Here is a 15,252-nt window from a genome sequence, read left to right on the forward strand (position 1 = left end):
GTCACGTTCTGTACTTTATGAATCATTGGCAAATTGCCTACCTTTATGTGCACAGGTTGTATAAAAACACGAAGGCACCGGCCATGAAATTAGGAGTAGCGAACCGGGGCGAGAGGTGATTCACATTCATTGGCGTGCCTACGCAAACTATGTTACTTTCGGATAATATTATAAGCGTATATTTATCCACTGTTCGATAGGAGTACCTAGTGCAAATCCCACCACGGTATACCACCACTTAATTAATACTCTTAATTAACATACGAGTATCTACGTAGGTACATACATACATAAAATCAAACGTCTTTCCCGAAGTGATAGGCGGAGACTACATCTGTCCTCATGTCACGATCCCTTCATACTCTTACTTCTTTCGCTTCATCCTCGATCACACCTATACCATTATTCGATAAATGTTATAATGGGTCACACACAAAATCTGTGTTACCTATGTTGGACTATACCACAAAGTATTTTTTTTCCAAAATAATTGTAAAAAAAATTATAAGTGTTACCTATACCTAGTTAGTCATGACCACAGACAAGACTGTCCTCATCCGAAGCTTATTAGAGCCCAAATAATTTCATGTAAGTATCTATAGCACACATAGCTATCACATAATTACGGGCTAATTGCTACCGTTTATAATGAGCAAATCTCCATCATTAGATAGAAACTGGCACGAGCCATGCGGTCTGCAGAGGAGACTACTACTGGTGGGAAACCTGTTTAGTAAAACCTTTGGTTATTGTTATGTTGAAACTTACCAGAATTCTGATATTCAAATTGTTTATTTTTTATTTTAATTAATAATTATTGTTTAGATCCCAACGTAGGCACATCAAAAAATAAATAATCCAATAGACTAGCTATAGCATTTTCTAATTCACTTTAACCAGCTACGACGTAGGTATTACAAATACTTTTTTCAAAAATTACGAATTATTAAAAAAATAATGTACAGCTTAACTGTTGTTTATCCATCGGTTTTGTAAGCAATAAGAGGAAACTTCGTTAGGATAACAAGAGGCGATGAATTCCTCCGATAAAAATTATAAATGAACACGAGCAACAGTTTAATGAATAGATACGCTTATCTGAACTAATCACAGCTTCAAAGGAGAAAGAACGTTGGTGTGGCTGTTGCACTGCAATACTTAAGATTCGACAACTCCTCTATGGCATGTTATCTTGACAGAACGATCGTGATCACTCTGAAAACTCAAAATGTTTTAGAGTCAGCACAGCTTTACTCATGATCTATGGACATGTTCTGATAGAAGACCGTCTGGAGCATGTAAAGAATAAGTCATAGCAATATAAATCGACCCAAGGAATAATCGTCCATATCTCATGGCTTACCCCCAAGCTTTATTTCTTGTTTGCTAAACAAGACACCGTAGTCTCTGCACATAATCTCTCCTGCGACGCAACACCGTGCCGTGCGCGGACCGTCACACTCTCATTGCAAGGCGAGGCTGCCTAGATTTCTACTTCAGCATCATTTTAATTGCATTCATATTTGTCTAACTCATGTTTGCTTCTTATTTTGATAGCAGTATCTACATTAATTAGTTATTAACTTTCTAATAGACTCAAAAGTAAAAATATAAAACGATAAGGTGGAGTAGAACTTTTGATTACTTACTAACCGTGTAAAAATATTATCACATCTGACGTGATCCCGGTGCTATGAAATAGGACCACTTCTTCACTTTTTCCCTAGGATGTCGTAAATTTAATAAAATGTATATTTCCTTGAAAGTTGAAAATTGTTCAAATCCAACTATAGTACTAAACCATAATAAATATGACCGCCCGTTCATACAATTCAAAACCATATGGGGGTCAAGGTTTTCGGCAATTTACCTATAACTGTTTATAGTTGTTCAAACGAAATATGCCGAGATAAAATAAAATAACTACGTCTTATGATGAATAATAATATTTTTAAGTTTAGTTTGATATTCTGTATAAGATCACTATTTTTCTTCAATAGTAATGAAGAAATAAGGGCACAACATTTTCCAAGAACGATAAATATTTTTACCTATAACCAATTGTGCCATGGATAATAAAGAATTCTTTTCCCGCCATTACCACAAAACCCATGTTAGTCTTTCGAGAAAACCACTATCAAGTCGCGATTTATTTTTTCTGACTATAAATGCATGCTAAACGCAATCGTTAGGTAGGCAAGTGTGTTCAGACATGCGAGCGACTCCATTCACAGACAGACTGACAAAAACTTGACTGATTGAACACTGATTTGAATGCTTGGGAAAGTTGATCACGACATTCTCAGTCTGTCTTATCGTAGCCGGCACCAAACCCTTACCCGTTACACATACATCTTAATTAGTGTTCTCGTACTCGCTATTCCATGGTACCTACCAATGAAATGAGTCGAATGTCAATATCAGGGTATGGTACGAGACAAATTCTTTAATACGACACCTAATGATAATGAGAGTCGCACATTATACCTATTTTACTTCTGAGTATAGGCTACTCTACAAGTTTATTCCGTTATCAAAGTGAGGGAAGAAATTAGAGAGACTTATGAAATCATAAACAATAACGTAAGCTAAACTTTCATTCTGAGCATCAAAAACCCACAAGCACGTATCGTGGTCGCCTTAATGTTAGGTATATCTTCATGGTGAGCGCGCACCGTCTCGGGGCATGATTCCTTAACGTTCAATTTGGCTGCCCAAGTAAATTTAAAATATGATCTATATGAGATTTTAATGTTGCTGAATAAAAATTCTAGAGTTCATTAACATTATTATTTTGTAAACATTTCATTTTGTTCAAAATTTGCAATATTTTTAGGTGGTAAATAAATAACAAAAAACAATGATTAATTACAAAACATTATTTATTTATTAATATCATCCAAACATTGTCTCATAGTAACACCAAACTACTACTCAGCACCGGGTCTAAAATCTTAGCAACCCGCCTTTTAAAAGTCATAATACCGCTTATGTTGTACATCGCTCTTTTCACAGCCATATCTTTTATTATCTTTGTCTCCACGTTTCCTTTTTCGACTTTCCCGAGATTTGGATCTACTGTTGCGGTGCCTTTTGAAATCGCTTCTAGACATTGATTTCCTACTTCGTTTTCTTGGTTCCACTTTTACCTTATCCTTCTTATAATGATCATATTTATATCTATCATGGCCATAATCGTGCGACTTTGGTTTGTCTAATTTATCGAAATCATCATTTCTTTCGTTAGATATATGAGCATGTTTTTCTTCATTTCTAGCGTTGCCTTCATTATCATGTCTCCTTTTTTCAAAGCTGTTTCCATGTTTACTTCTGCTTGTATATCTTTCACTTGGTTCATCTCTACAGATCTGTCTATTACTTTCATGTCTATTACTGCTATTTGCTCTTTCGTGCCGATTTTCATATCTGCTGGATGATTCCTTTCTGCCGTTATATCTGTATCTTCTGTCTTCAAGTCTTTTGTCAACATCTGAATTCTCAGATTTGCCATCACTTATTCTGACACCATCAAATTTCATACACTTTGAAGAACTTCTATAATTATTTCTCTCATGGTCAGAATCAACATTTTGACTATACTTTGCATTTACTATATCTTTAGTAGAAGTACTTGAAATGGCTTCGGTGTATGATTCCATCTGTAAGGTAGGGCTTTGATTAATTAACATATTTTTAAATTAATAAAGCAAAATACATCAAAAACAGATCTACATAAACGTGACTCTAAGTATTATACTGATATATTTATTCAAAGGGCACCTAAGCTCTTGTTTGAAAACAATCATTCAGTCATTAAAATTTAATATTAGTTAACTTTTACCAATGTAGTTTCTTCTTTCTTATTGTTTAGCTTATTTTCAGGCTGAGATTTTCATTTACATGAAGGTCTTGCTTCATACTCTAAGAGATGCTAGTATCAAAATAAAAACCTGTGTTTTGATGACGTCCCGGAGAACATCGGAGTAGTTTCTGGTCTTCGCGGCGACGCGGTACTTGGTGCGCCTGCGCTTCATGTCCCGCAGCTCGGCCAGAATCTCCACGCGGGACTTAACTGCGCTACCAGGCTCCGCGCCTTTAGAAGTGCTAATTCCGAAATTCAAAAATCATATTAAGTCACGAACAACTTATTATCCTAATTAAATAAATAATTACTACAACCATACTACTCCTTGACCAGTATGGTATAATTTAATTTGTGACAAAGATTATGAACACAACTTTATTTGTCTGTTGTCTGCTTATAAAAATATTACACAAATCACACCTCTTTCCCGGAGGGTAGGCAGAGATCACATCTTTCCACTTACCACGATCCCTGCACACTTCTTTTGCTTTATCCACCATCCAACCATCCCTCCACCATCAACCCCACTCCAACAGTCCCTTTCACACTTCCTTTGTATATTTGCTAAGTCAACCTGCATACTTCTTTCGCTTCATCCACAATCATGCGAGCTCATATCAAAAAATTGAGAATTTGTTTAAGTTATGAAATATCTACATACATGCATATACGCACCTAGCCAAAGCCAAGTCACCCAGATCATGGCAGGATGGCACTGCGGCGACCACGGCATCATGCAGGGCCCGCCTCTCGTCTGCTGTGTACACCAGTTGCAGCCGTGACAAGGACAGCGGCTGGTGACTCACACCACCTACTCCTTAGTTAAGGACATTTGCCGTGACAAAAAATAAGTTAATATACAAGTTTTCGAAATAGAAAGCATTTACTTGAATTTTCCTTTATGCTTGTTTAAAAGAATATGTTTGTACATACATACATACATATGGTCACGTCCATTTACCTTGCAGGGTAGACAGAGCCAACAGTCTTGAAAAGACTGAATGGCCATGTTCAGCCATTTGGCTTAATGATAGGATTGAGATTCAAATAATGACAGGTTGCTAGCCCATCGCCTAAAAAAAGAATCTCAAGTTTGTAAGCCTATTCCCTTCGTTTGTAATAATGTGAAATTATTGTAATTAACACATTAAAACTAACATTTGATATGTTATCACTAGTTACCAATTTATGCAATTTTTTTCAAATCATTAACTTGTTTTTATTGATGTTGCAGATGGTCAATTTTTTATTTATACAATCTTGTAAAGGATACATTTAGTCCAAGCCAATCATGATAAAAATGGTACATTTCATTACTGGAAAACAAAAATATATTAACTAAACATACAGGCCATCATAATGTTAACTTGAGGATATAAAAGATTCAAAACTTTTGTGTTATACCTTTTTTGAAAAGTGGGTCTCCTTTAGAAGCTTCATTGATTATTTGCTGTATTTCAGTATTACCTACAAAAATTATATGAAATTTATTAATTTAACATTAAAAATTATAATACAAATTCAATATTTGATTCCATGAAATATTACTTAGTTTCACTAAAGTGTGGGCCTCGTTGTCAGGTGGGTCTGGCAGTAATTCATCATTTTCTCCATAACCTAGGTTACGTAGAGCACAGTGCGTTTCATGTGTTTCCAGTTTATCTTTTGGCATTCTATGGTTAGCATCATATTGGCAGGGTGCCGTAGAGTTTCCCTGAAATGCAGGAATCTTATATCTTTATACATATATAAAACAAGATGCTAATCTACTGACTGACATATCAACAGCACAAACAGCTGGATCTAGAGATTTGTAATTTGCCATGGCAAAATTTGTTGTCTAGGGGTGTACTGCACTGAGTTTCTCGAAATTGCGATCGCAACGGAAATAGACGGGGTTTGACTTTTTGAATCTAGCAGAGCAGCGGGTGTACTCCAGTTAATAAATATTAGGTCTTATTAAAAAATAAATATTTAAATTTTATTAGTGTATCATCATTACCTCCAAAATCAATTTTCTGTCCCACTGCAGACTTTGCAGCAACATAGTTACTTCTGCCTCTACACTTTGTGTGAAATCTTTCAATTTGCATAATTCCTTTTCTCTTATCTCCATTTTATTGCATAAAAATAAGGAACATTTATAAATTATCAAGTCGTTTACATGATTGTACACCTACTTTTTTGACATTTTACTTTTTCTTTTTATTGACATTTTAATGATGAATTTGTCTATGGAATGGACAAACAGCACACAACAGAACTTAGCAGCAGACCAAGTTGGATCAGACCATGATTAATGTGAAGTTCGAACAAATAGGCGCCTATACTCAACTGTATGATAAAATCAATATTTTAATATCTGGCAACTTTATTGTAGTGACAACTTTGACAGTTTCATCTTTTTATCTGGCATTTGCAATTCTTCAGAATTCCTGCTGTAAAGACGTGTGCTTTCGGATAAAATTTCTTTTGAATGTGTGTAATATGGCAGATTCCGAGGTAATTTGAATTCCTTCCTAACTAAAACTTAACGCATTTTGTACACATTTTAGTAACCAATATTAAATCCAACAGGTTTTGAAGAAATTGAAAGATATTCCGTTTAAAATCCAGACCGCTAGTTTAAAAGGAAGACGTGCAGTCGTAAAAGAAATTCAGGATGTTGTATCAGCTCCAGGTTTGTAGAAAAAGAGCATGTCTCTATTCAACTTTTGAAAAAAATATTTTTACTATAGATAGTAATTCATAGTTGTTTCTGATGTCAATCGAGTGTGTTGACCTAGCTGTATTGATCCATTGCCCAGCCAATTCCCAGAACACCCAGTTGCACTTTCTCGGGATATATGATTTTTTTTCATTAATTTAGTAAATGTTTTTGTTCATTTTGTTATTCTTAAACTATTTGAAGCAAATGCTGCAGTGCAGTATGTTACCTCTTCATCTGCCCTTATGGTTTGGAAGCTGCAGTAAACTTAGTTTTAAGTAATTTGACATCAACCAATGTCATGAAACAAGAGTTATGACCAATTATTAATTGATATTGAAATGTCCCATAATGATGAATTAAAATTCAAATAAATAATAACATTTGGAAACCAATTATATGGCAGATAATGCCTTGTGCCGTTAAGTCCACTTGTTGAACATTTTACGTGCATAAAGTTGAAATAAAAAGATTAAATACTTCATAAAAATATTTTTGACAGGTGCCACAGAGCCAGCTGTGCGGTTTGCGTGCAGGCTTATTGCCACTACGCTACACCGATACAGGGACTGCACCTCACAATCATACATAAATGGCCTGCTGCATTATTTGGTGTCCTACCGCCGAGAGTGGACCATGAGGAACTTGCTCCCGTTACTGCTAGACCTGTCAGAGCAGCTGCGCAATACAGCCACATCGTGAGTTTATTCTCGACTAATGCTATGGTGGATTGCTAGATTTATTTTATAAGATCATAGAGATACATAGATTTTAATCTAGCTGTTCTTGGTTTCCTATTATTAAATATACTTAATATTCATAATTTTTGTCATTTATTGCACCCATTATAGCTTTTTACTTCTAATAAAAAAACTTATATGTGGCAAAGTCATTAAATTGAAAAATAATAAATGATTAATCTCAGAACAGACTTAGTAAAAATGAGAGAAATGGCAAACAATTTGATAACGCGTTAAGCTGCTCAAGTAGAGAATTAAATCCCATTTACACAACATAACATTTTTAAAACAAAAATGGCAGTAGGTACATACAAATACATTAATTAATCTATCTATATATGTATAGTACATTTCTTTTTAGTACAGAAATAAGGGTAATATATCTTGATATTATGTCTTGTTGATAAATATTTTTCTAAGATAAAATATAGATCAAAATGCCATCTGTTATTAATTTTTTTAGTTAGTGATAGTGCGAAAAGGTAACAACAAGAAGGTATTTCATTTGCTATTTTTTAACATGAATCAATTTTAAAATTTACCAAATGTGTACAATTTCATATTAAGTATGTATCAAGATGTAAAAGAAGTGTAAAAAAAATTGTACCATAGAGAACAACAGAAAGTTTTGAAGATGCATTTTGTTTGCAGAAAAAGCACATGTCAGAGTGGTCTGTACGCGCTGCGCTGGACCACGGTGATAATGAAGGCCATTGCAAAGTCTCCCGACTTCACACTCTACGACCACAACACCCTGGTGGTGTCCCAGGCCAACTTTCTAGCTGTTGTTGTAGCTTTCGGCAACAAAAGACAAAATGACAAGGCTTTCTCTATGGTAATTTGAAAATACTTTTGTCCGAGGAGTTACCCCTACCCCTATATATATATATATATATATATATATGTATACAGTGTAAACTCTATATAACGACACTGAAGGGACTGAGCATTTTATGGCGTTATAGAGAGTGGTCGTTAAATGGAGAGGAAAAAAAATCTGAATTAGAAAAATAAAAAGTTTATTTCAGTCTAGTGTTAGTAGTTATGTGCATAAAAAGAATCGATTTTCTTTTACTAGCCATGTTTACAGTTTTAAAGTTTGTGAGCAACTAAGAATATGATAACGTTGTAATCCATGACTCCTACTTATTAGTCATGGTCTACATACATACATACATATGATCACGTCTATATCCCTTGCGGGGTAGACAGAGCCAACAGTCTTGAAAAGACTGAATGGCCACGTTCAGCTATTTGGCTTAAAGATAGAACCGAGATTCAAATAGTGACAGGTTGCTAGCCCATCGCCTAAAAGAGGAATCCTAAGTTTATAAGCCTATCCCTTAGTCGCCTTTTACGACATCCATGGGAAAGAGATGGAGAGTCATGGTCTACATGTGCAAGCAATCCCAATTTGTAAACAAAAGAACGAAGTTTTTAAAAAGCTCCTCCGTATGAATGATGCGGACAATCGAGTTGTTAGGCTAGGTCGACAAAAAGCGACAAAAAAACGTACACAGGTGCATAGTTTTTACTAATTTTAGCAACTTAAAAGTACTTTTTATTACTCAATTGTGTTGTTATATAGAGTGGGTGTAACGCTATGTAGAGTGTCTCATTGTATGGAATACAAGCTAAACGCAAGCCAATTAATTTCGACGCTTTAGAGAGTTTGTCGTTAAATCGAGTGACGTTACATGGAGTTTACACTGTATATATAATTACATGAAAACTGTAAATCCCTATTTGTTCTTTATTTAATCTGTCTGTGACTTAGAGGTTAAGATTAGAAATGATGATGATGGACATTCGGTATAAAGTAAATAATTCCTATACCCTGTAAAGGTTAAAATATTGTTTTATTCATATAATGAAGAATGTATTTGTTAATTATTTCTTCGTTTAAACTGTGATCCTGGATTGGGTAAGTCAGGTTCTTGTACAAAGCAACTACTGTCTGACCTGATTAAGGAAACACATTATATAAATGTTTTCTGGAGGTGGGCGTTGAGATCTGCGACACAGTTTCATAACTTCTGCAGATGTCATCGTTATCCTATGTTACTTAAATTGTACTTGTTTTTGTTTCCAAATAAAATATTTTCATTTTTTCATTTTCAATATTTTCAATTGCCTGACCGACCAACCAACCAGTATTCTTTTGTGATGAGATGGCGTTAAATTCACATGGGTGAAGCTACGGGTATAATATATATTATACATCAGGTATAATTTATATAATTCTTAATCATCCCCACCCAGCTCCACTCAGCGTGGTGCGCCCTCGGCACGAAGAACCTGGGCAAGTATCTGGAGGTGCTGATGGCGCAGCCCCCGGACTCCGGCCCGCACGTGTGCGTCACGCTGTCCGCCATATGCCAGCACCACGCCGACACTGGCGAAATACCAGCCATGGAGCCCTACAAGGTATTTGCATGGTTACATGGACCTGCTAGACATGCTGAGTATTTATTTGATCCTAGTCTTAATTGAAATTTTGCAAATAAATACCTTATTTGTTTACAATGCTGAACACCTTTTATCTAATTACTAGCTGGGCCCGCGACTTCTTCCGCGTGGAATAAATCTTAAAAAATGAATATAAAAGTGGTTATTGTAAGTAAACCTTAAGAGATAGATATATGCTCTCGCGGACTTTTTTGTGGCAAAAAATGAGTACTTCACATCTTTAGTACATTGTTTTACTATATCTTTGTTGGTTAGCGCAGCGTTCGCGTGGAAAGCTCGCAGATGGCCGACTCATTCAACTTTCACCTGCATTGTTGACGTTTCCCGTAGGAAATCCGGGATAAAATGTAGCCTATAACCTTCCTCGATAAATAGACTATCTAACAGTGAAAGAATTATTCAAATCGATTCAGTAGTTTCTGAGATTAGCGCGTTTAAACAAACAAACAAACAAAACAACCTCTTCAGCTTTATAATCCTACTACTATTATAAAGGCGAAAGTTTGTATGGATGTATGGATGTTTGTTACTCTTTCACGCAAAAACTACTGAACCGATTACCATGAAATTTGGTATGTAGGTAGCTGAAGACCCAGAATAACACATAGGCTACTTTTTATCCCAGAGTTCCCGCGGGATTGATAGGGTTTCCATGCGGACGAAGTCGCGGGCGGCCTCTAGTATTAGTATAGATTAGTATAGATTTCTAATGTCCTAAAATATCAACTGAGAATAATTTCTAGAATCCTTTATAGAATCTTAGAATCTATTTAATATTATTTATCATCATTTGTATTATTAGGAGAAAATTCTGGAAAGCTTCACAAAGAGCTTGATCAGCGTGAAGAGTCGACCGAATGCCAACTACATCAAGGGTTGTTCGGCCTTCCTCCAACTTCTGAACAAGTCTGAAGTGGACGGCAGTCTGCTGCCGGCCCTGCACAAGGCCATGCTCAGGAGCCCCGAGACCATCATAGAGGCTGTCGGAGAGGTCGTGGAGAATTTAAATGTGGACTTGGATGGCATCGCTGTGGATATTGGAAAGAGTTTAATAGGTGAGTTTATTAATGCTTTGGAGATGTGATTTAATCACATAAATGAACTCGACAGTGGTTTTGTTGTTTCCTAACAAAATTCTAAAAGTTTTTTTGATGTTTCATAGGGAACCCGGCATAAAATGTGCGTGTACACATTCTCTAGCCTAGAGCAAATTTGAACTCATATGAATACTTCATCATTTCAGTCAATTTACACTCGAAGAACGAGTGGGTGCGCGAAGAAGCATTACGCGCATTACAGCGTGTAGCGCGGCGCTGCAAAGCGCTTGACGTTGCGCGGGCGCTGCTCACGCACGCCTTCGCCGAGTACAACGGCGCCAGTGGGAAGCTCACTTCTAGCGAGGACAAGATCGTCGTGCTGCAGGTCAGTAAACCGCCTTACAGGGAACGCTTTTGGGAATAGATACTTAACTCTCATGCAATGCTTGTGAACATACACGGCCTGTGTGGCGCAGCAGCTTGTCTGTGACACCAATGGTCCCAGGTTCGAATCCCGGCCAGGGCATGATGAGAAAAGAACTTTTTCTGATTGGCCTGGGTCTTGGATGTTTATCTACATAAGTATGAATTATAAAATATAGTATCGTTAGAATAGAATAGAATAGAATAGATTTATTTTCAAAATTGGATACAAGGTATCACTTATTGACGTCACATAACTTAAATCTAATTATAACTACTACCGCTTCCAAAGCGCATGTGTAGAAGAAGCGGCGGAACAAACTACACTGCAGCATTTTCATAGGACGTCAATTTACAAATATAGATCTCTTAAATCTAAATCGTGGACGAATGCACATTGTCTACATTAAAAAACATGTATGAATGTAGAACTGATTATGTCAATACGAATATTTCGTCAAATAAAATAAATATAAAATAAAATATGTACATACTGTACAAATTATGTCAAGATCATGTCAAAAATACACAAGCATTTAAGAGGCCATTATGTCCAGCTCGGGCCACACATGTTTATCATTAATATAATCATCCGTGCTGTAATAGGCTTTCCTACAAAGCTCAACTTTAATATACTGTTTGAATTTTCTATTATTCATTTCAAGAACACTTTTTGGTAATTTATTATAAAATCTTATACAATTAATCAGAAAAGATTTCCCTACCTTAGCCAGCCGATGTGCTGGGATCGACAACTTGTAATTGTTCCGCAGTGATCTACTAGTACATTCACCTACTTTTTTGAAAGAGTCTAAGTTTTTCCTAACATGCATGATGTTATCGAATATGTATTGGGAGGGCAAAGTTAAAATATTTAGGTTTTTGAAAAAATCTCTAAGGGAATCTCTTTGTTTAAGACCGTAGATATATCGAATTGCCCTTTTTTGTAAAATAAAAATAGTTTGTATGTCTGCTGCTGATCCCCAAAGCAGTAGACCATATGACATTAAACTATGAAAATAACTAAAATATACTAGCTTAGCAGTTGCCACATCCGTCAAATGCCTAATACGACGAATAGCGTATGCTGCAGAACTAAGCCTTTTAGAAAGTTTTAAAATGTGAGCATGCCATTTCAAATTTGAATCTAATGTTATTCCTAAGAAAGTAGTACTATCAACAAAATCTAATCTTTTACTACTTATACTAATATCCACATTTGCCTGCCGCACATTGGGAAGTGTAAACTTAATGCATTGGGTCTTATTTGCATTTAACAGTAAGTTGTTGATTGTAAACCAGTTAGAGATGGCGGCTAAAGTGCTATTCACATCATCACAGATTTCGCTACGGCGGTTCATTTTAAAAATTAGTGACGTATCATCTGCCAACAACACGATGCCAGTCTGTTTCTCAATCATGCAAGGCAGGTCGTTGATATATATCAGAAAGAGAAAAGGTCCCAAAATGGAACCTTGCGGTACCCCAATTTTTACCGTCGCTCCTTTCGATTTTGTGTTATTTAAATCTACCGTCTGTAATCTATCACTAAGATATGATTTAATTAGTTCAACGGCAGCAGTATCGAACCCGTAATGAGTGAGCTTGAGCAGAAGAGTTCTATGATCTACGCAATCAAATGCTTTGGTCAGATCGCAAAACACTCCGATGGCATCCTGTGAGTCTTCCCATGCATTGAGAATATGAGTGACAAGAGCCACACCTGCATCTGTTGTACATTTCCCCTCAGTAAAGCCGTATTGCTGACTATGAAATAATTTATTAGACTTAAAGTAACGCTGCATTTGATTAAGCATGATTCTCTCGAACACCTTGCTCAAAATTGGTAAAATTGAGATTGGTCTATAATTACCAGGATCTGATTTTTCACCTTTCTTGAATAATGGAATTAGTTTACTATACTTCATTAAATTTGGAAATATCCCTTGGTCAACACAATTATTGAATATATAAGCTAAGTCCCCAGCTATAATATTTATAATATGACAAATCACAACAGCCGACATACCCCAATAATCCTCAGTTGAGTTAACATCTCGGAACACAAGTCTCGAACTTACTTCGAGGCTAAAACAATCAGTGTAATTTGACCCATATTATTTATTTATTATTATAAACGAGATGATATAAACAATTTAAAATACAGATTTTTTTTTACGGAATATGCAATGTTACCAGGGCATCGGCGCTCTGAGCGAGCTGGGCGTGGACGAGTCGTCCCGGCCGGCCCTGTTCGAGGAGATGGTGAAGCTGGCGGGCCGCGTGCTGGACAGCGAGTCGCACGAGCGCACGCTGTGCGGCGCGCTGCTGGCGCTGCAGCGCTGGCTGGCGCGGCTGCGGGGCGCGCTGCCGCCCGCGCTCGTCGCCTTGTACCAGGTGACTCCTACTGCTTGTAGCTCTAGTACATACATATGATCACGTCTATATCCCTAGCGGGGTAGACAGAGTCACCAGTCTTGACTGATAGGCCACGTTCAGCTGTTAGGCTTTATGATGGAATTGAGATTGGATTGAGACAGGTTGCTAGCCCATCGCCTAAAAGAAGAATCCCAAGTTTATAAGCCTATCCCTTAGTCTCCTTTTACGACATCCATGGGAACGAGATGGAGTGGTCCTATTCTTTTTTTTTATTGGTGCCGGGAACCACACGGCACATATTTTTTTACCTTAACCTATTTTATCCGCTTTCAGAAAAACCTATCAGCCAAAAGTAGTACGCAAGTGGTCCGCATCGCGTACACGTCGCTGGTGTCGCTGGCGCTGCGCTCGTGCCGCGCCGCGGGCCCGCAGGCCGACGCGCTGCGCCCGCCGCTGCTCAAGGCCGTGGAGAGGGCGGCCCAGCAGCCGTTACAGGTTCTTCAACATTGATAACAAGAAGAGTTTACGTTGCTCGTATCAACGTCAAAATAATCCAACTAGCGCCATCGAAAGGAAATTACTCGCCAACAGATGGCACTAGAATACAATAGATGTAAACCAATAGTTGTCGTAGATAGTGCTAATATATTTCCTTATTTTTTACGTCGGATAGTTTATCTATTTTGAAAGTCGTATGTTGTCATTTGATATCCTAATAAATTATAGATTTAAGCTGTCAATAAAATAGAAAAGAATTGAATAATTTAACTTTGTTGATACGAGATAACTATTGCTGTGACAATAATATCAAGAATTGTTAACTAGCTGTGTACCCGCGACTCCATCAGCGTATTATGTTGCTTCATACAAACTTACACCTCCCATTTTAGTACTTTAGAAGTTGATTAAAGAAAAGGATCCTAGAACTCTAATCGATCCTGTAACTAGACTAGACTCTACTAGAGAAGATCCTGTAACTATGCAATATGCATACCAAATTTCATTCGAAAGCTGTGAAAGCGGAACAGATAGACAGACAGACTTTCGCATTTATAACATTAGTTAGAAACTAAACGAAACTCCATGCTGAACGTAATAATGTCTGTCCAGCACCTGGTAGTAAGCGAGGGTATCGCGGCCATGGCGGCGCTGGTGGCGCTGGACGGCGGCCGCGGCCTGCCCGGCAGCCCCGCGTGGGGCGCGCTGCTCGGCGACCGGCACGTCTTGCTGCACGACAGAGTCTTGCAGGCCGCGCCGGACGAAGGTAACTTAGTTTACTGTGCGCATGCTCCGGTTGACGGGGCTACAAATATTTTGAAGGATGTTAGGATTTGGATTCATTTTTTTTTTATTCGGATGAGTAAATCTTTGGTTTGTCTGTTTATAAAAAAATTGGGAGAGCCATGGATAAATATTTTTTTATTTGGAAAATATATAACTGATTTCTATGAAATATGTCACGTTATTTTTGTTACCATCACTAAAGTTTAAAAGTAAACATTTTACAGAATGACTTTGAAATATTTGTAGTTTATTTAACCGGAACTCATGGCCGTTGACATGGGAAGGATAGGTGATTTGTTTCATTTTTATCATTACTGTACAGTCACAGACCAGTTATATACCTAATGG

The 15,252-nt window shown here is 37.1% G+C and overlaps 2 protein-coding genes across 3 annotated transcripts in view; one reads left to right on the forward strand and one right to left on the reverse strand.

Annotated features, from left to right (window-relative positions):
- Positions 1–2,894: 2,894 nt before the first annotated feature.
- On the reverse strand, positions 2,895–6,073 carry LOC106139134 (U11/U12 small nuclear ribonucleoprotein 48 kDa protein). 2 transcript variants are annotated; one of them, XM_013340513.2, is made up of 6 exons: positions 5,868–6,073; positions 5,414–5,579; positions 5,270–5,332; positions 4,541–4,682; positions 3,951–4,104; positions 2,895–3,659 (listed from the first exon to the last, which is right to left on the reverse strand). In XM_013340513.2, exons 1-6 carry the CDS (start codon positions 5,979–5,981, stop codon positions 2,970–2,972), a joined length of 1,329 nt encoding a protein of 442 aa, XP_013195967.2. In that variant the 5' UTR covers positions 5,982–6,073; the 3' UTR covers positions 2,895–2,969. The 2 variants fall into 2 exon arrangements, with proteins under 2 accessions (XP_013195967.2, XP_060800372.1); XM_060944389.1 differs by lacking the exon at positions 5,414–5,579 and having other exon boundaries at positions 5,868–6,072.
- Positions 6,074–6,308: 235 nt separating this feature from the next.
- LOC106139129 (stalled ribosome sensor GCN1) overlaps positions 6,309–15,252 on the forward strand; it is a 33,975-nt gene continuing 25,031 nt past the window's right edge. The window contains exons 1-10 of the mRNA XM_060954926.1: positions 6,309–6,367; positions 6,443–6,545; positions 7,075–7,270; positions 7,964–8,147; positions 9,575–9,739; positions 10,584–10,836; positions 11,025–11,203; positions 13,441–13,638; positions 13,954–14,115; positions 14,731–14,884. Of these exons, the coding sequence (XP_060810909.1) occupies positions 6,353–6,367; positions 6,443–6,545; positions 7,075–7,270; positions 7,964–8,147; positions 9,575–9,739; positions 10,584–10,836; positions 11,025–11,203; positions 13,441–13,638; positions 13,954–14,115; positions 14,731–14,884 (1,609 nt within the window). The 5' untranslated portion in view covers positions 6,309–6,352. The remainder of the gene's footprint in view (positions 6,368–6,442; positions 6,546–7,074; positions 7,271–7,963; positions 8,148–9,574; positions 9,740–10,583; positions 10,837–11,024; positions 11,204–13,440; positions 13,639–13,953; positions 14,116–14,730; positions 14,885–15,252) is intronic.

Source organism: Amyelois transitella, chromosome 5, assembly GCF_032362555.1.
Source record: "Amyelois transitella isolate CPQ chromosome 5, ilAmyTran1.1, whole genome shotgun sequence".
Taxonomy (NCBI): domain Eukaryota; kingdom Metazoa; phylum Arthropoda; class Insecta; order Lepidoptera; family Pyralidae; genus Amyelois; species Amyelois transitella.